The sequence below is a fragment of the Callithrix jacchus genome, chromosome 6 (genome assembly GCF_049354715.1).
Source record: "Callithrix jacchus isolate 240 chromosome 6, calJac240_pri, whole genome shotgun sequence".
NCBI lineage: Eukaryota > Metazoa > Chordata > Mammalia > Primates > Cebidae > Callithrix > Callithrix jacchus.
In genome coordinates, this window is record NC_133507.1 from 151,787,431 (window position 1) to 151,808,347 (window position 20,917).

At 38.0% G+C, this 20,917-nt stretch overlaps 1 protein-coding gene across 2 annotated transcripts in view; it reads left to right on the forward strand.

Annotated features, from left to right (window-relative positions):
• SP140 (SP140 nuclear body protein) overlaps positions 1 to 20,917 on the forward strand; it is an 83,706-nt gene that overhangs the window by 41,501 nt on the left and 21,288 nt on the right. For both annotated transcript variants that reach the window (XM_008999663.5, XM_008999666.5), the window contains exons 11-14: positions 2,640 to 2,726; positions 3,674 to 3,733; positions 18,857 to 18,922; positions 20,280 to 20,360. In XM_008999663.5, the coding sequence (XP_008997911.1) occupies positions 2,640 to 2,726; positions 3,674 to 3,733; positions 18,857 to 18,922; positions 20,280 to 20,360 (294 nt within the window). The remainder of the gene's footprint in view (positions 1 to 2,639; positions 2,727 to 3,673; positions 3,734 to 18,856; positions 18,923 to 20,279; positions 20,361 to 20,917) is intronic.

Below are 20,917 nucleotides of genomic sequence, written 5' to 3' on the forward strand. Positions count from 1 at the left end.
ATGTAAACCAAAGTGCCTGACTCACTCCCACCAGGCCCCCACAACAGCCCCAGACCATTTTCAGGCCTGAAAATCTGCCCCAGACTATCTGCCTCTCAGCTGCAGAAGAAAACGGCTTGGTTCTTCCCCACCTGTGGAGTCTGTACACTGGATTGGTGCCCTCCCTGGAGGTCTGGCCAGGAGGCTTCTCACCCGGTTCAAATTGTTACAAAGTTCAGCTAGAGACTTTTCTCCCTGTGTAGTTTTACCTCCTGCTACTCTCCAGTTGGAGCACTGTGGTACCATCAGGAATGGCCTGCTAGGGGACCCAGCGAGCTCCTAGCACCTTTCTGCTGCTTCCTCTATCTCTGTATTTCACTCAGCTCCAGGTAAAGTCGGAAACTTCTCCCACAAACAGACCTTCAGCTTCTCCAGTGGGGGTGTGTGTTCGGGAGAGGAGAGTCTCCCTTTCCTACTTCTGCAGTTGGGACACTCACACTTTTAGGGGGGTCTCCTAGGAGGAACAGTTTGCTTACTTCAGAAGGTCATGTTGCCCAGGCTGGTCACAAACTATGGCCTGTTTTTTATGTACATAAAAAAGAAAAGGATTATGATAAAGGAGACGGAGACAGGAGACCCGTCTGTGTCTGGTTAGGAGGTACAGGGAAGTGAGGTATACCTATTTTGTTTATTACTTGCTGATCTCAAATCATGCATAGTGTAAGTATACTAATGTTCAGGTCAACTATACATAAATCATGGGTCAGGGAACTTCTAAAATCAATCTTTCTTCTGAACACTTAATCTGGTAGTTCCGTTTGCAGAATAAATCCCTACCTATTACATTTATAGAGGTTTTATTGAAAAGAGTGTTCCTCAGATGATGGTCTGAAAGTAACAGGTTCCTGGTTGAGACATGAGAACATTCGGTGATTTTTTTTCTCTTCTTTGATAGATCTACTTGTCAAATGTGTTACTTACTTTGGACATGTCAGAAATTCCCCATGGTAAGCCAAAGTCGTCTTCAGTGAAATTTTTGACAGTTGTGAAGAAAAGTGTAGGAGTTAGAATCGTGGTGAAAGTATACAGAGGAAGTGAAAGTTTTGTCGGGGGGGATATGGCTTTGGCAAAGACAATCCCATGACAAACAGCAAAGAGGCCACTATATTCGGTTTAAGTGTGAATGGTGGGTTGCACATGAATGAAGCAGAGACTGAAAAGGGGACATACGATTAATTACATGATTGTAGTTGACTCCAGATTATATACTAAACAAAATGACTTTTTTCCCACAAATTGCTAAGACACTAGGTGTCCTCATGAAGGTTTTGATGAGGGACCCAAGATCAAGTGGGACCAAACATCTTTGAACAGTTTGGCTACTGTCTAATGGACCCACATCCATTAGTTTTGGGGGCTGGCTTGGATTGAGGACTTATCAGACTGTGGCCACCGCTGTTTGCTTTGGATCACTGTCTTCTAACATTCAGAAAGCATAGGAAAATCAGAAACAAACATGCATGATATAAGACTTTTTTTTGGTAGAGATGGGTTTTGCAGTATTTCCCAGGATGGTCTAGAACTCCTGAACTCAAGCAATCTGCCTGCCTCAGCCTCCCAAAGTGCTGGGATTACAGGTATGAGCCACCGTGCCTGGCAGAGATAAGACTTTTTAAAAATAGATGAAAGAAAAGTAACAGTAGATGAAGTAATCGATAAATATGCACATTAATTGAGAAAGCGTTTGCTAAGTGCTGGACTTCCAACCCCAAATATCTAATTCTATCTAATTGTATACCCATCTTTAAATAAGATCAATTCAGAACTAAGAGCTCAACGAAACAAGTCAGAGTTCAAGTTGTTGTTGAGAAAGATTCACTTGGCAATAGGTCAGAAAAGTGACCTGAACTGGACACAAGTGGCCTGAGATTCATGCTTGTGGATCCAAGGGGCCCACAGGACACTCCCCAGCAAGAGTCTTCAAGATAATCTCAGTAGGAACTCCAGTTTTTGAAGGGCAAGGCTACCACTCTTTATCTGAAACTAAAAGCTGACTTATTCTTTGCTAAGCAAGGCACCGGGGGGAGGAGGTCCTGTGCTTGTAAGACACAGTCTCTATAGAAAAGGAAACTGTGGGGGTTTTTTTATAGAGTTTTTGGAAACATATTGTTCAGGGACTCCAGACCTTCAGAAACAGGAGTGTTTATGAATAATTTAGCATTTGGCCATTGATGCAGGCTTTGTGGAAGGGGCTGTTGCTGACTGGCTGGGCTTCAAATATGTAGAACTGCCACTGATGGGCTAGCTCTCAGAAATGTGGTTAGTGATATAAGTAGTCAATGGCCAATTGAGATGAGTTTAAATAGCTACTTTTTACTATTTTCAAAGAACATTTGTGTTTTCTGGAATGATAAGAGTTTTCTTGCTTTACTCTAGGACTACAAGTACAAAAATAGAAGTAGAGAAAGGGAGGATGAGGTGCATAACATGGGGAGAGCATGGCTCTGTTATGTATTGTGATTATTGGAGCAGGTATATTTTTTTCCAAAGAACACTTCATCTTAGCTTAGAATAACATTGAGCAGTATGACAGCACTGGAAACTCTTCTCTGGCCACTGTCTCAGGATCCTTGGACAATAATTTTCTTCTTTCTCATTAGTCTCCAGTGAACTAAAAGATCACCAAATGAATGAAGAAGAAGAATCAGAAGAGCTTGTTTCTAGCCTACTACATAAGGATGTACCAGGTAATTATGACTTAAAAATAGTGAAAACAGGAACAGAGATATGATAGGGAGAAAAAGGAGAGGAAATAAAAGAGACTTAAAGGAAGAGTCAAATATTGGGAGGAGTGGTGAAAGGAGAAGATTTCAGAGGAAAAAGTAAAGAAGTGGGGAGCGACAAGGGTGCAGAAAAAAGAATCATGGGGTCAACCAGAAAGTCTTTATAAATCACAATTTTGGCCCAGGAGCACAGCAACTAGCATGCGAAAATGAGAAGGGTTCCTGTGTCATGTGTTTCTCAGAAGAAGTGGCAGGAGGCCCAGAAGCAAGGACGGAAAGTGACCAAGGCTGCCTGAGGGCCGTGGGATGGGGTGGCTCAGTGGGCCCCACAGACCCCCAGTAGAGTGGAGGCAGGTGCTCCAGTCTGTCCAGAATTCTGTTCTCAGCATTTCCTTGACCTGAGCCTTTGGGGAACTGCAGGGAGGCAAGAGATCATTATAAAGTCGTATTTAAGAGGATGGGCTCTGTTAATTACATATAGATGATGTCATAGAAGTATATTCTTTGAAATAGCAGTTATCTCATTTATTGTATTAGTATATTAAGTTTTAACCAATTTTCTATGAAACCCAAGATAGCCCAGTGAACTTCTGCTGGTAGATAATAGTGTCACTTTGCTGCACCTTAGAAAGGCCTCACCCAAAAGACAACTAATCCTGGTACTTAATTGTCAGGAGGGAAGACTGCAGGTCTACTCTTCTTAGTGCAGCACGTATTTTTGATAGAAGACCCAGGGCCCATCCTAGACTCCTAGTCCTCAGTTCAGTGAGCTTTTGGTTCATCTAGAAGGACGAGAGGAATGACTATCCAAACGTCTGTATAAACTCAAGCCTTCCATGGTATAAATTGTCCTAAACTCTGTAACTTTTATTTCTTAATTTGTTTCCTCACTACTAGTTGTTATTTTCTAGATACTGTGGATACTGGAAGCAACTCTGCTTTAGGGAGTACCAAACCCAAGAGGAAAAGAAGTAAGAATAAATACTTGCTTTTGGTGTTGTAAACATGTTTTTAATGCCAGAGTTTTATTTTTGTCATTGTTACTATTTCTGTTATTATTTGCAATACTGTGGTAGATAGAAGGATGGCCTCCCTAAAATGTCCACCTCATAATCCCTGGACCTGTAACCTGCTATCTTACATGGCAAAAGGGACTTTACAGATACAACTAAGCTAGGAACCTTGAAATGTGGAGATTATTCTGGATTATGTAGGTGGACCCAATCTAATCTTGTAGGCATTAAAGAATGGAGAACTTTTCCTGGTTATGGAGAAAGGAAGATGTGACTATGGAAGAATCACCAAAAACATGTAATGTTGCAGGCTTTGAAGATGGAAGAAGGGACCAAGGAATATGGGTGACCTCTAGATGCTGAAAAGACAAGGAAATAGGTTGTCCTTTCCAGCCCGCAGAAAGGATTTACTTTGGCCAGTGAGACCCATGTCACATTTCTCACTGACATAACTGGAAAAAAATACATTTATGTTGCCTTAAATGACTAAATTTGTGGTAATTTGTTATGGCAGCAATTAAGAATAATATAGATTTTGGTACTTAGAAGTGGGGGTTGGCTATAACCTATTTCTGAAAGTGTTGGTGTGCCTTTGGGATTGGCTATGGATAGAGGCTGGAAGAATTTTAATGAGTATGATAGGGAAAGCCTATGTTGCCTTGAGTAGTTCTTAGTAGAAATGTGGATGCTAATTACTGTGCTAGTGAGGACTAAGAAGAAAGTGAAGAACATGGGAGAGAAAGTCTATATTGCCTTACAGAGAACCTGGATCATCATGAGCAGACTGTTAGTAAAAATATGGAGGTTAACTGCATTACTGGTGAGGGCTCAGAAGGGCATAAGGAATACATTGAAAAGGCCTCCTTATTATATAGTGGTCTGTCCTGTACTCATGTGAAAAGCAGAACTTTCTGGATCTATAGCTAAGAAGATTTCCAAACACAGCGGTCATTGTGTGTTGTGGTATCTTTTGCCTATTATAGTAAAATGAAAGAGGAAAGAGATAAATTGAAGGAAGAGCTGCTAAACGAAAAAGGATCAAAACTTGGTGATGTAGAAAATTCTCAGCCTATCCAGGTCACAAAACATGATATGATTAGGAGATTCACTGTCAGGGTTGGGTGCTTGATAGAGACAACCAAGACTTTTTGTCAGTTCCCTGGGAAGTAGTGAAAGGTCATATTATTCATTCACAGAAAAAGTTCCTTGAAGAGATGAGGCATATGAGTCATGGGTCCCTCAGTCATCTCAGCAGAAGTAAAAAATAGATGTATATTGCTACAAAAAGAGTAAAATACCTAGGAACACAGCTAATTAAGAAGGTGAAAAATCCTCTATAAGGAGAACTAAAAACCTTGGCTCAAAGAAATGAGAGAGACATAAAAAAATTAAAAAATATTCCCTGTTCATGGATAGGAAGAACCAATATCATTAAAATGGCCATACTGCCCAAAACGATTTATAAATTCAATGCTATTGCCATTAAACTACCATTGACATTCCTCACAGGACTAGAAAATACTATTTTATAATTCACATGGAACCAAAAAAGAGCCTGAACAGTGAAGGCAATCTTAAGCAAAAAGAACAAAGCTACCCAACTTTAAACTGTACTACAGGGCTACATTAACTGATATGGTTTGGCTGTGTCCCACCCAAATCTCATCTTGAATTGTATCTCCCACAATTCCCACATGTTGTGGGAGGGACCCAGTGTCAGGTAATTGAATCATGGGGGGACCCAGTGTCAGGTAATTGAATCATGAGACTGTGCTAGTCTCATGATAGTGAATATGTCTTCATGAGATCTGATAGTTTTATAAGGGGGAGTTTCTCTATGCAAGCTCTCTCTCTTTGCCTGCTGCCATCCATGTAAGATGTGTATTGCTTCTTTTTGTCTTACGCTGTGATTGTGAGGCTTCCTCAGCCACGTGGAACTGTAAATCCATTAAACCCCTTTTCCTGTATAAATTACCCAGTCTTGGGTATGTCTTTATCAGCAGTGTAAAAATGAACTAATACAGTAACCAAATCAACATGGTACTGGTACAAGAACACAAACATAGCCCAATGGAACAGAAGAAAGAACCCAGAATAAGACCGAACACCTACAACTATCTGATCTTTGACGAACCTGACAAAAACAAGCAATGGCAAAAGGATTTCTTCTTCAATAAATGGTACTGAATGGGATAACTGGCTAGCCATATACAGAAAATTGAAACTGGACCCCTTCCTTACACCATATATAAAAATTGTCTTAAGACAGATTAAAGCATTAAATGTAAAAGCCAAAACTATAAAAACTCTGGAAGATGACCTATTCAGGACATACGCACAGGCAAAGGGTTCATGACAAAGACGCCAAAAGCAATTGCAATAAAAGCAAAAATTGACAAATGGGACCTAATTAAATTAAAGCGTTTCTGCACAACAGAAGAAGCTATCAACAGAGTGAACAGGCGACTTACAGAATGGGAGAAAATTTTTGCAAACTATGCATCTACCAAAGATCTAAAATTCATCATCTGTAAGGAACTGAAACAAATTTACAAGAAAAAAACAAACAACCCCATTAAAAAACTATGCAAAAGACATCAATGGATACTTCTCAAGAGAAGACATATATGCAGCCAGGAGTCATAAGAAAAAAAGCTCAACATCACTGATCACTAGAGAAATGCAGATCAAAACCACAGTGAGTTACTGTCTTACATCAGTCAGAATGACTTATTAAAAACTTAAAAAACAACAGATACAAATGAGGTTGTGGAGAAAAAGGAACGCTTATAGACACTGTTGCTGGGAGTGTAAATTAGTTCAACTATTGTGGAAGACAGTTTGGCAATTACTGAGTATATAACCAAAGGAATATAAATCATTCTATTATAAAGACACATGTGCATGTAGGCTCACTGCAGCACTATTCACGATAGCAAAGACATGGAATCAACCTAAATGCCCAGCAATGATAGACTGGGTAAAGAAAATGTGGTCCATATATACCATGGAATACTATGCAACCATAAAAAAAGAATGAGATAATGTGCTTTGCGGGTACATGGATGGAGCTGGAGGCCATTATTCTTAGCCAACTAATGCAGAAACAGCAAACTGAACACCACATTTTCTCACTTATAGTGGTAACAAAATGAGAACACATGGACACATAGAGGAGAACAACATACACTGAGTCCTATATGAGGGTAGAGGGTTAGAGGGTTAGAGGAGGGAGGGGATCAGGAAAAATAACCATTGGGTATTAGGCTTAATACCTGGGTGATGAAATAATCTGTACAACAGACACCCATGACACACATTTACCTACATAACAAACCTGCATATATATATTCCTGAATTTAAAGTATAAAAAAATCCAAAAATAGACTTGTGGATTTCTAGGAATGATCTGCGGAGAAGCTTCATGTCTCATGGAGGAAATCCCTGTGATATATGCAATAGATCCATAAGATTCTTGAAGGTTTTATACTAAGAGAAACAAAGATGTTCCTGTCCTATCTCCTAGAACCTGTAATTTGTTACTTTACATGGCAAAAGGGACCTTGAAGTTGTGATTAAGTTAAGGATCTTGAGGTAAGATCACACTGGTCCCTAAAACAGAGAACATTTCCTCATGTCGAAAGAGGGACATGTGACTATGGAAGAATGGTCAGCGAGAATAGTGCTGGATGTGGAGATGAATGCAGGGGTCCATGAACTAAAGAATGTGGGCAACCTTCTGCTGGAAAAGGCTCCTCTGTGGCCTCCAGAAAGGAACAAAGCCCTGTAGACACCTTGTTTGATTTTAGCCCTGTGAGATGCATGTCAGATTTCCAACCCACAGTATTATGAGACCAGGAATTTGTGATTTTTTTGGTCACTACATTTATGGTAATTTATTACAGCAGTGATACCTTTTGTAAGATTTTTTTTTAAAAAAGAATGTTTCACCCTATATTATTTTATCTTCAAAAATAAAAATTTATATATTTTTCAAATTACTCACACCTTTATGCTGTTTCTTTTTCTGATTTTAAAATACATGTTCCCTGTGAATTTTGTTGTACATATTTCCACATTTTTTCTACGCTTTATTAGCACATTAAGAATTATAGGTCTAAATGCATACATTTAAATGGTTACATTTCCCTTTAAATCAATGTAACATGCACTAGATATTATAATCATTTAATATCTTGCCAACTTAACTGTAAAAACGTTTATTTCATTCCTACTCTAACTTGCATTGCTTTTATTTTTGGTGCAGTTGTGCACTCTTCATTTGTTATTGGCCATTTGTGTTTCTTTTTCTATGAGTGCCTAGAACTTATATTTTGCTATTGTGTTGTCTTGTTTTCCCCCCATGCCTCAGGACGTCAGGAATACTCATCTATGATATAAACTAGATGCCGCCTGTGTGTGCTGCCATATTTGGTTTCTTTAGGGCCCAGGCACATCTCGTTTGATTGCACTTCGCTTTGTTGTACTTTGAGGATATTGTGAGTTTTACAAATTGAATGTTTGTGACCACCCTGTGTCAAAAAAGTTTATTGGTGCCCTTTTTCCAACATGTGCTCACTTTGTGTCTCTGACCCATTTTGGTAATTCTTGAAATACTTTAAACTTTATTATTATGATTATATCTGTTACGGTAGCATGAACAGCGGTAACGATGATGTTTGACGTTACTATTGTAACTGTCTATGGTACCACACACTGTGTTTGTATAAGATGGCAAACCTGATCAATGTTGTGTGTGTTTCAGTTGCTTCACTGACCAGCTGTTCCCTTGTTTCTTTCTCTCCCTCTCATTGACGTTCCTCTTTACTGAGACAAAAAAAAAGAAAAAAGAAATTAAGTCAATTAATAATCCTCCAATGGCCTCTAAATGCTCAGGTTAAAGGAATCATCACCTGTATTTCACTTTAAATAAAAAGCTAGAAAGAATGAGACTTAGTGAGGAAGCCATGTTGAAAGCCGAGGTAGGCTGAAAACTAGGCTTGTTGCAGCAAACAGCCAATTTATGAATGCAAAAAAAAAAAAAAAAAAAAATTCTTGAAGGAAATTAAAAGTGCTACTCCAGTGAACACGTGAATAATAAGAAAGTGGAACAGTCTCAGTGCTGATACGGAGAAAGTATGAGTGGTCTGGATAGGAGAGCCAACCAGCCACAGCATTTCCTTAAGCCAAAGCTTAATCCAGAGCGAGGCCGTAACTCTCTTCGATTCTATGAAGGTTGAAAGATGTGGGAAGCCGCATAAGAAATGTTTGTAGCTAGCTGGTGTTGGTTCCCGAAGTTGAAGGAAAGCAGCTGCCTCATAACATTAAAGTGCAAGGCGAAGCAGCAAATGCCGCTGTAGAAGCTGCAGAAGGTTGTCCAGAAGATCTAACTGAGATCATTGATGAAAGTGGCTACACGAAACAACAGTTTTACAGTGTAGACTAAACAGCCTTTTATTGGAAGAAGATGCCATTTAGAACTTTTATAGGTAGAGAGAAGTCTATGCCTGGTTTCAAAGCTCCACAGGACAGGCTGATGCATTAGCTGACTCGCACTTGAAGCCGATGCGCATTCACCATTACGAAAATCCTGGGGCCCTTAAGAATTATTCTAAGTTTACTCTGCCGGTGCTGTATAAGTAAAATAAAGCCCAGATCATAGCACATCTGTTTACAGCGTGGTTTACTGAATATTTTAAACTCAATGTTGAGACTTACTCCTCAGAAAAAAAATCCTTTCAAAGTATTACTGTTTTTTGACAGTACACTAAGTCATCTAGGAGCTCTGATGGAGATGTACAAGGTGATTAATGTTATTTCCATGCCTGCTAACAGAGCATCCATTCAGTAAGCCCATGGATCAAAGAGTAATTTCAACTAGCAAGTCTTAGTATTTAAGAAATGTGTGTTGTAATGCAATATCTGTCTTTATACACAGTGATTCCTCTGATGGATCTGGGTGGGCAAAGTTAATTGAAAACCTCCTGGAAAGGATTCGCGATTTTACATGCCATAAGAACATTCATGATTCATGAAAAGAGGTCAAACTATCAACATTAACAGGAATTTAGAAGAAGTTGATTACAATCCTCATGGATGACTTTGAAGGGTTCAAGACTTTAGTGGAGAAGTAATTGCAAATGTGTCAGAAATAGCCAAGAGAACCAGGATTAGAAGGGGAGCCTGAAGATGTGACTGAATCGCTGTGATCTCATGATAAAACTTGAGTGAATGAGGAGTTGCTTCTTATCAATGAGCACAGAAAGTGGTTCCTTGAGATGAAATTTATACCTGGTGAAGATGCTGTGGACATTGTTGCAATGACAACAAAGGATTTAGAATATATTAGTTGATGAAGTAGCAGCAGGGTTTGAGAGGATCTACGGTGATAAAATGCTCCCCAATAGCGTTGCATGCGACAGAGAAATCTTTCATGAAGAGCCAATCAATGCAGCAAACTTCACTGTTGTCTGATTTTAAGAAATTTACACAGACACCTCAGCCTTCACCAATCACCGCCCTGATCAGTCAGTAGCCATCAACATCCAGGCAGCACTTTCCACCAGCAGAAAGATTATGACTCACAAAAGGCTCAATGATTGTGAGCTTTACATTTGGCAACAAAGTATGTTTAAGTAAGGTATGTTCATTTTTTTAGACACAATGCTATTGCACACTTAATATACTACAGTATAGTGTAACACATAACAAAAGATTTGTGTTATTTGCCTTATTGCCGTATTCATTTTATTGCAGTGGCCTGGCATCAAATGTGCAATATTTCTAAGATATGCCTATGTCTTTTATCCCAAAGAAGTTTGAAATTTTTATCTGATCAAATCTGTCAGCCTTTTCATTTATGGTTTTCCAGTTTTATGTATAATTTACTAATATATTTTCTGACTCATAATTTAGAAACATGTTTACTTGCTTCTAGAATATTTGAAATACTTTTTAATGTTGAAATCTATAGCACACATGAAATTCATTTATTGGTGTATGATGTGAGATAGTAATTAAGAGATATAACCCCAATAGATTTTTCTTCATGATTTGAAATACTATTTTATATATGTTTTCCAGTATACACAGATCTGTCTTCTTATCACATTTCTTTATCCATTCATCTGTTGATGGAAACTTAGGTTGTTTCTGTGTCTTAACTACTGTGAATTATGTTGCAATGAACATGGGGATGCAAGTATCTCTTTAAGATACTGGTTTCATTTCCTTTAATTACATACCCCAAAGTGAGATTTCTAGATTGTATGTGTTTCTGTTTTTAACTTTACTGAGGAACCTCCATACTGTTTTCCATAATGGTTGTACCAATTTACATTCCCACTTACAGCATACAAGGGTTCCTTTTCTCCACACCCTCACCAATACTTGTTATCTCTTGCCTTTTTGATAATAGCTATTCTAACAGGTGTGAGGTGATATTTTATTATGGTTTTGGGTTTCAATTCTGTCATCATTGGTGGTGTTGAGTGCTTTTTTATAACCCATTGGCCATTTATATGTCATATTTGGGAAAACATTTATTAAGATGCTTTGCCCATTTTTAAATCAGGTTATGACACGCTTTTCTTTTGTTATTGAGTTGTGTGAGTTTCTTACATATTTTGGGTAGTAACCCTTATCAAATACATGGTTTGCAAATGTTTTCTCCTATTCCATAGGTTGCCTTTTCATTTTTAAAATTATTTCCTTTGCTGTACAAAAACTTTTTAGAGTGATGCAGTTCCACTTGCTTACTTTTGCTTTTGTTGCCTATGTTTCCGGTGTCATATCTAGAAACCAATTGCTCAGACCAACATCAAGGAGCTTTTCCCCTGTTTTCTTGTAGGAATTTTATGGTTTCATATCTGACATTTAAGCCATTAATCTATTTTGAGTTAATTTTTGTATATGGTATAAGCCAAGTGTCTAATTTCGTTCTTTTGCTTGTAGATATTCAGTTTTGTCAGCACCATTTATTGAAGAGACTGTCTTTTCTCCATTATCTGTTGTTGGCACCCTTGTCAAGATTAAGTGCCCCTTCTTGACGTCTGTATTCAACATAGTGCTGGAAATCCTAGTCAGAGCAAGTAAGCAAGGAAAAAAAAAAAAAAAAAAGACATCCAAATTGGAAAGAAGTTAAATTGTCTCTGTTTGCAGGTGACATGATCTTCTATGTAGAAAACCCTATAAATTCCACCAAAAAAATTGTTGAAACTAACAAATGAATTCAGTGAAGTTGCAGGATTCTTTGCACTAACAATGAAAAGTTGTGTTTCCATGCACTAACAATGAACTATCCATAAAAGAAATTAAGAAAACAGTCCCATTTACAATAGCAACAAAAATTAAAAAAAGGAATCAATTTAATGGGAGGTGAAACATTTGCACACTGAAAACTATGACATTGATGAAAGAAATTGAAAAATATACGAATCAAAAGATATCTCATGTTTATGAACTGGAAGAGTATTGTTAAAATGTCCGTACTACCCAAAGTGATCTGGAAAGTCAATGAAACCTTTATCAAAATATAAATGACATTTTTCATAGAAATAGGAAAAAATAATCCTAAAATTTGTATAGAACAATAAATGACCCCAAATAGTTGAAGTAATTTAGTGAAAAAAAAAAAGGAACAAAGCTGGAGGCATCACACTGTTTGATTTTAAACTATGTTACAAAGCAAGAGTAATCAAAATAGTATAGTAGTGGCATGAAGACACACATAAACGAATAGAATAGAATAGGGAACCCAGAAGTAAACTCATGCATGTATATTCAGGTAATCTTTGATAAGGGTACCAATAACAGAATTTTCTTTATGTAGATGTTCCTCCACACTTTCACTTTTCTTATCTGCTTTATTGAACTATAATTTACATGAAACACATTCATCACCTTAAGGTATAACTGAATTTGTTTTAACAAATGTATTCAGTTGTATAAATAACTCCACAATCGTGACATGTATCATTTCTATAACCCTAGAGTCCACTTGTAGTCTTTTCTCCACTCTCTGGTTCTTGACAACAGTTGATCTGGTTTTTGTTGATTTGTTTTTTAAGAGATACAAGTGGATACAAGTACTTTATTAGTTATAGATTTTACAGTCTGTGGCTTCTCTTTTCATTTTATTGACAGTGTTTGTTAGAGAGCAAAATTTTAAAATTTTTATGAAGTCTACTTTTACAGTTTTTTGTTTATAATCTGTGATTTTGAGGTCCTATTTGAGAAATCTTTTCCTACTCAAGATTCTGTGTTTTCTTCAAGAAGTTTTATGGTGTTAGCTCACACATTTAGATCTATGGTTTATTTTGAGTTAGTTTTTAAAATTATAGTTTGAGATAAGAATTGATTTCTTTTTTCTTTCTTTTTTTTTGCATATGGATATTCAATCATCCCAGTATTGTTGTCTAAAAGTATCATTTCTGCATTGAATTAATTGCCTTGACATCCTTGTTGAAAGTCAGTTGGCCATATATGTTTAGGTCCATTACCAGACTTCTTTTTTCTATTCCATTTATCTGTATGTCTATCTTTATGCCGATACACCATCTTGACTACCATAGTTTTACAAGTCCTGAAATCAGGTAGTGTAAGACCTCCAGTTCTGTTTTTCTTTTTCAAAATTGTTTTGGCTATTTCAGGCCTGGGCATTTTGAAGATTCTTCTATCTTGCAGCTCAGCTACTCTCAAGATTACATCATTGTTCAAAGTGCCTGCTGAGCTCCAGCCATAATGTCCATGTTCTAGGCCATCAGAAAGAGAAAGAATAGAGAGCAAAATTATCTTCCCTAGAGGTCTATTACTTCCTCAAGAAGTTTTCTCCAGAACCTCCCTCCTCCCACCCACATGGTGGACATGTCAGGTATAAGGGAGGTTATGAACTATGGTATTTTTTCTGGACAGGTTGATGTCTCCAATCTTGGAGGTATTCTGTTAGTTATCAGGAGTGGAAAGTGGATACCTAGAAGGCATATTGAAAAATTAACCTCATCAATTATTTAAAATTTGTTGAAATTTTCTTTGTATCCTAATGTGTGGTCAATATTTATAAATACTCTATACCACTTGAGACTAATGTACGTTTTAACTACTTGTTAAGCTCTGACTTCACTCCATGTACATCTTTATCAAGCACAACTTTGTTGTTTAAATTTGTGTCCATAGTAATTTAAGTTTTGTTTGCCCCATTAGATTTGCATGCAAATATGTTAAATTCTCATACATGGTTGTGTATTTTCCAATCCTCCTTATTTTGTTGCTTTACTTTATATATTTTGAGGCTATTCATGATGTTATAACTTCTTAATGGATGTTTTTCTTTTATCATTATACAGCATTCTGCTTTATCCCTATTAATGCTTTTGCCTTAAAATCTCTTTTGCTGGGCCGGGCGCGGTGGCTCACACCTGTAATCCCAGCACTTTGGGAGGCCGAGGCGGGTGGATCACAAGGTCAAGAGATTGAGACCATCCAGGTCGACATGGTGAAACCCCGTCTCTACTAAAAATACAAAAAATTAGCTGGGCATGGTGGCGCGTGTGCCTGTAATCCCAGACTCAGGAGGCTGAGGCAGGAGAATTACGTGAGCCCAGGAGGCGGAGGTTGCCGTGAGCCAAGATCGCGCCATTGCACTCCAGCCTGGGTAACAAGAGTGAAACTACGTCTCAAAAAAAAAAAAAAAAAAAAAACCTCTTTTGCTGAGTACTAACATTGTTACACAAACTTTTATGTTTTTTCAAAATATTTTCACTCACTTTATGTAATTCCCTCTTGCTCAGCTTTCTTTTATGTCTCTTGTAACTGCACTTAATTTTTGTAATTTTGTCTGATAATCCTAGTTTCTTAATAGGTAAATTTCAATTTGTTTACATTTATTAAGATTCTGGATGTATATGTATACTGAGATTCCAGATGTATATGAACCTATATCTTCTGTGGCATTGTTGACTGTTCTTTTATACACACACAAACACACACACACACACACACACACACGTACTTTAAATTCTGGGACACGTGCAGAATGTGCAGGTTTGTTACATAGGTATGCACGTGCCACAGTGGTTTGCTGCACCCATTGACCCATCATCTACATTAGGTATTTCTTCTAATGCTATCTCTTCCCTAGTCCCCCACCCCGAAGGCCCCAGTGTGTGACATTCCCCTCCCTGTGTGTTGACCATTCTTTATTTGTGTTTTTCACATCTCTTTCCTGTTTTCTAATGCATTGGCATATAACTATATAGTCTTCCTTTTCTCTCTGCTGGTTTGGAAATTAAAAAGATAAAATAACTGTAATCTTTTAAATTATGCCCCAATCCCAAAAGATGACCAGGATCTTTTCATGGTTTCACTACAAATTGAACCCCCCATCTCTAAGTTTTGGCTATTGTTTAATATTTTATTTTTAACTATAAAACTTGAAACTATTATCATTTTTTACAGTGGATGTTTACTTAATTTTAAAAAATTATTTTGTGTACTCACCATTGTTCTTTTTTCTTTGGATTCACTTTTTTTCTAGCTGAAGTGAATTCTTTGGTTTTTCTAGTGAGTGATCTCTAAGTGGTAAACTTGCTGAGTGTTGCACGTACAAATTTGTCTTTACTTTGATGGAACATTTTCAATAGGTTAAAATTCTGGGTCTATATTTATTTATTCTCAGTATAGTAAAGTGATACTATATTATATTCTGGAATCTATGGTGTGGCTGATAAAAATTATTCTCTTATTGTAACTCTAAATTCTTGGTAAATATTCTGTCCTTTCTCTCTAAAAGCTTTTTTTCCCAGAAATTTTATCATGAAAATTGTAAGCATGCAGAAGACTTGGGAGAATTGTACACTAAACGTCAATATACTTTCACATAGATTCACAATTAACCCTGTATCATTCCTGCTTTATCACTTTTCTATTTATCTGTACATTTCTCTATCCACTCACTAATCGGTGGTCAAGTTTGAAACATTTCAAGGCTGCAGACATTAGCACTCTTCCCCCTAAAATATGTCAGCATGTATGTCATTAACTAGAGTTCAATACTTATTTAGAGTTTTTATGTTAAGATAAATTTACAATGAAATGCACAAGTATTAAGTGTACCATTTGATGAGTTGTTATAACTGCATTTTTCTGCAAGATCAAAATTCTTATCAAGATCAGAACATTACCATCACCCTGGAAAGAGTTCCTTATGCCCTTTCTGGTAGATCTTTACCCACTACCCATCGGGGCAATCACACTCTTCTTTTTTTTTTACCATAATAACTTAATTTGGGTTGTAAAAAACTTTGTATAAATAAGGTTTTATAGCATATTCTCATTGGTGTGAGATTTCTTTCACTCGACATGTTTTGGAGATTCATCCATATTGTTGGATGTCTTCGCAGTTTGTTCATTTTTGTTGCTAAGTGGAGAACATTATCTGAACATACCAAATTTTGTTTTTAATTCTCCTGTTGTTGGACACCTCGAGTATTTTCAGTTTTTTGCTATTATGAAAACTCCCCTGAGTGCATTCTTGTACGAGTCTTTCTGTTTTTCCATATCTCTTGCATAAATACCTAGAAACACAATTGCTGGGATATAGAATAGATGCATCAGTTATTTCCCCAAAGGACCCATGAAAATGGTGGTGTGGAGCAAGCCCAGGTGGGTGCTGCACTCACAGGTGTGTGCTGCCGTTGGAGGAATGCTTCACTGAGGAAACCCATGGGCTTATAAGGGGACTGCTACCAAACCTGCCCAACCTTCCCTCTGAGGGAGACATGATCTTTTTAGCTGGAATTTAGGCAACTCTCCTCTGGGGATATTAAGCAGCTCTCCTCTGGAGATCTTAACCAAATCTCTTCCACAGGCATCTCCTCTGGAGATCTTAGCCAAATCTCTTCCACAGGCATCTCCTCTGGAGATCTTAGCCAAATCTCTTCCACAGGCATCTCCTCTGGAAAATTTCTGAGGGAGATGTCCTCCTCTTTATACTGGTCAGGGAATACTTTTGCCCTGTAATCTGGAGGCTACATGATCTCTACCTTACAAGGCTGCTTTGCTGTTCAAATATCCTTGAGGTGATACTCTGAGGCATGTAGAAATGCCATGGAGAATGGCCTCCCAGGAAACTCACACCACATATTTGCTTCTGGCAAATTTCCCCATGAAGACACCACCCATCAGACACTCTGATTAGTCAGACCCATGGGTTCAAATCCATTTAATTTGTTTCCTATGACATTTAAAAAGGTTGACCCAGTGCGGTGGCTCACTCATGTTATCCTGGTACTTTGGGAGACTACTGCAGGAGGATCACTTGAGGTCAGGGGCTCAAAAACTAGCCGGGACAATGTAGCAAGATCCCATCTCTACACACACATATACACACATACATTTCACAAACTGTAAATGATTTAGGTCCCTTATAACCACCTCAAAGGTCCAAGTCACCTTACATGAGGGAGGCAAGTTAACGCCTGGCTTTCATAAAGAAGCACAATCCCCAGGGCACATGTGGTGCTCCCAGAAAGGAAGTGTTTACAGTTGTTGGGATTCTCTGAGTGGGATATTCATTAGTCAGGGGAAAGGTGAACAGTGTCTCCTACATGGCTCCTGGCTGGCTATAAGCCTTGAAGTTCCCAGTTCTGTTTGTTGTGTTCAATCTTTGATTTGTTTTTGTGTGTAGGGGGGAGGGTGGGCATGTGGGGGGACTGCTTGAGGACAGTCTGTTCAATCTGTCCTCTTTGTCCATGACACCAACCAGGTGTCAGTCGCCCTCTAACAAGTGATTGAGATTAGGGGTGGGGACAGTGTCTAGAGGGTTCTGTGTGGGACTTCAGAAGCTGGGACCAGCCCCTGCTATCTCATGGCTGGTGCAGAGAGGCTGACTCAGTATTCCCAGAGGCGGGAGCACTGGAGCAGGGTGTTTTCCTTCTGGACAAAGGATCCATGGATACTTCTGAAAGACAGATATCACCAGTACTCCTCTTTCCCCCATACCTCTTCACATGTCTCGATGTTTGCTCTTGGTTCACTGCGGCAAAATCTGCTGTACCATTCCAGTGGCTGTACCTTCATCTTTTATCCTAATCATCTCCTTTTCTCAGTTAGAGCATCCATCTACAAAATTAGATAGAAGTAGAGCAAAAGCATTTTCATAAAATGTGTCTGGAGTTAATTCTGAATCCCCTGGGAACTCTGAAGGCTGTGCCCATCAGGCTTCTAGGGAGAAAGAATGAGGCATCATCCCTAGGAATGGTCACAAAAGAATCCTGAATTTTCAAGATAGATCTACAGAGCACTCACAGTCCCCCACCACCTTCGTCCTGATCACTATCCAGGAAGGAGATGGTCCCTTCCTGGGGACTGCTCCCTTCGGTGAGCCTCCTGCCCTTTCATGGTGTGTGAACAGGAGGAGATGAGGGACATTCCGAAAATCAGTGATTGTGGAGTCACTTTTCTGATAAGGGGCACATCAGACTGAAAATGGGCCAGATGGCCAGATTCATGACACTGATGAGTTTCTGGGGTCACAATAGCGTTCCTGGAGTCAGCTGCTCTGCAGCCTGAAGGAGGGCTGACAGGGTGGAGGCACCGCTGAGATTGCTTAATGAAATTATATAGACATTCTATAATGATTACATGATTACATAATGAAAATTCTCTACATTAGAGCTCAGAATATCTCTCAACTTTCATTAGAGAATATTATCTATAACATCATCAGCTTCAAGGACTGTGCCTTCTCATTGCACATTTGAATTTACACAACAAACACTTGAAAAGGGAACAAGCAACAGCAGTTATCATTCACTCTAAGGCGGCAGCAAGAGTTAATTTTCCATCAAAAATTTTCTTCAAAGGAAGATCATCTCCTATAGTTTCCCAAACCCATGGCCCAAGGCTCACACCAAGTTAAAACAGAACTCTATACTCAACCTCCACATTGCTACACTGATCATATTTTGCCCCATTCCTGTGAACCTAAATATGAAAAATAAGCTTGAGTACTACTGGCATATAAAACTCAGAGAATTATATTTATACCTCTGCATAAGTAACTTTATTCTCTTTGGTTTGAAGGAAAAAAGAAGGGGCATTCCTGGACCAGAATAAAAAGGACAACGCAGAAAAAAATCCAACAGAATGGTAAGCAGGCAGACTGAAGTAGTTACAGCTTTTGAGTTTATTAGGGCACTGCCCATTGTATTCCTGAAGGCCTGCAGTTCCTGAGGGCCAGGATGGGTCTGTACCTCCTGTATCAGTTAGGATGTAGACTAACAGGCTGTGACAAAGAGGCCTGAGAATGCAATGGCCTCAACAAAATGGTTTCTCATGCATTTAATAGTCCGGAGATCCAGAGTTAACAGGGAGGTGTTATCATCCTCAGTATGACTTTCTTTTCTAGCTCAAGAAATTTTTATTAATTTGGAAAATGTTCCCAAGAGGGCTAAATAAAGAAAGGTATGTGTGTACAATTGTAAACTATACATATATAATTATATATGTAATTGTAAGTTATACATATATGTATAACTGTATTTTATGTGAAATTTATGCTTGTGAAGTATGTTTTTATGTATCAATCCTTATATATACATATGTAATTATCTCTACATATAAAGAGACATAAATACAGAGAAAATCCGTGGCAGTTCATTCATAAAAATATATGCAGTGGTTACATTTGGTCAGTGATGTTTATATTTTTATTTGCGGTTTTTAAACGTATGTATGTGTATTAAAATATTAGAAATCCTCAACATTTGTAGTGAAAAAGTGTTCTTTAAAAAGTAACATATGCAAAAAGAAATGACTAGGAGAATATTTCAACAAATCATCATCTGGAGATAGCCATCATCATCTGTGGCTATCCAGATGGTAGTGTTTCATACCATTTCATTTTCTGAGTTTCCTATAATTATATTCTTTATAATCAGACCCCTAAAATCTTATTTATTTTAGTCATGGTCTGAGGACTTCCTTTCTTCTAGACGATGAAGGCTTAAGTCTCATTTTCCAAATGATGGTTAATTTTAAATCGGTGGATCTAAATAATAAAATTTTAGAGTCTAATTGAAAATTATTAATTTGTATGAAACTATATATCTTCTATTCTTGCCAGTTGATGTGGCTGCTTGGTTGGTGGATGTGTATAGTTTTGTTTGGAAAGGAAAAAAGGTGGCTGCATCCATTTTAAGAATCGGTGTTTTTAAATTAAAAATTTGTCTGGACCGAATCATTATAACATTTTTCATTTAAGTCTGTGTGTGTGTAGACAAAGTCTAAGGTACTTCGATGTGCAATTAAATCCTGTGTGTAATTAAAAAGCTGACACTCCTCAAGCAGAAAATGCTCTGGACACCTGCTTGAGGTTCCGTGTCTGAGTGTCTAAAGAAAGAGGATCCAGAATTAAACCCAGGACTCCCTCACTTGCTTTTGGTCCAGCCTGTCAGCTGTTGTTCTGCCCTTTTCTATTAATATATTTCCCCCTGCCTATCCCCAGGTAACGGCAAAGCTGATGGCCAGTTGATGTCCAGTGAAAAGAAGGCGAACGTGAATCTCCAAGGCCCTTCCAAGATTAGGAGTAAGATAAAAGTTTATGCCACTTTCCTTTTGTTCTACAGGTCAATACAAATTTTACTGAGATATTGATGAGCTTAGATCCTCCTTAATTGTTTACTTGTCAAGCTTAGTCAATTTGAGAGCAGTGAAATCTAAAAAAAGCAAACCCATTAGAAGCCAAGGTTGTAAGTTGATTATATTCATATAATAGATCTTATCTGCCCAGTTTTATATGATTTTCCTGGAAATTCCTTGCCTTACATCATTGGTTTATTAAAATGGCTGGACCTGGCAAATTTCCCTGTGAGCAGATACAGGTTATTCTCTTATTGCCTTTTCAAGTCTTCCTCCTAGATGAGTTATTTCCTGTCTTGAGCACAGAGGTACAAATATCTTCCCTCAATGTGATATGTGTAGCACACCTCTCACCACCTGATAGGGTTTCCCTTAACTCATAAAATTGTCATTTATTTGTGTCTCTGCTAAGAAAAACCCAAATGCCTTCACTTAATTTTGTAGTTTTGTCTCAGTTTTCTCTGAATATTTTAGTTTCTGTAATGACAGCAGTCATCGTTTTGA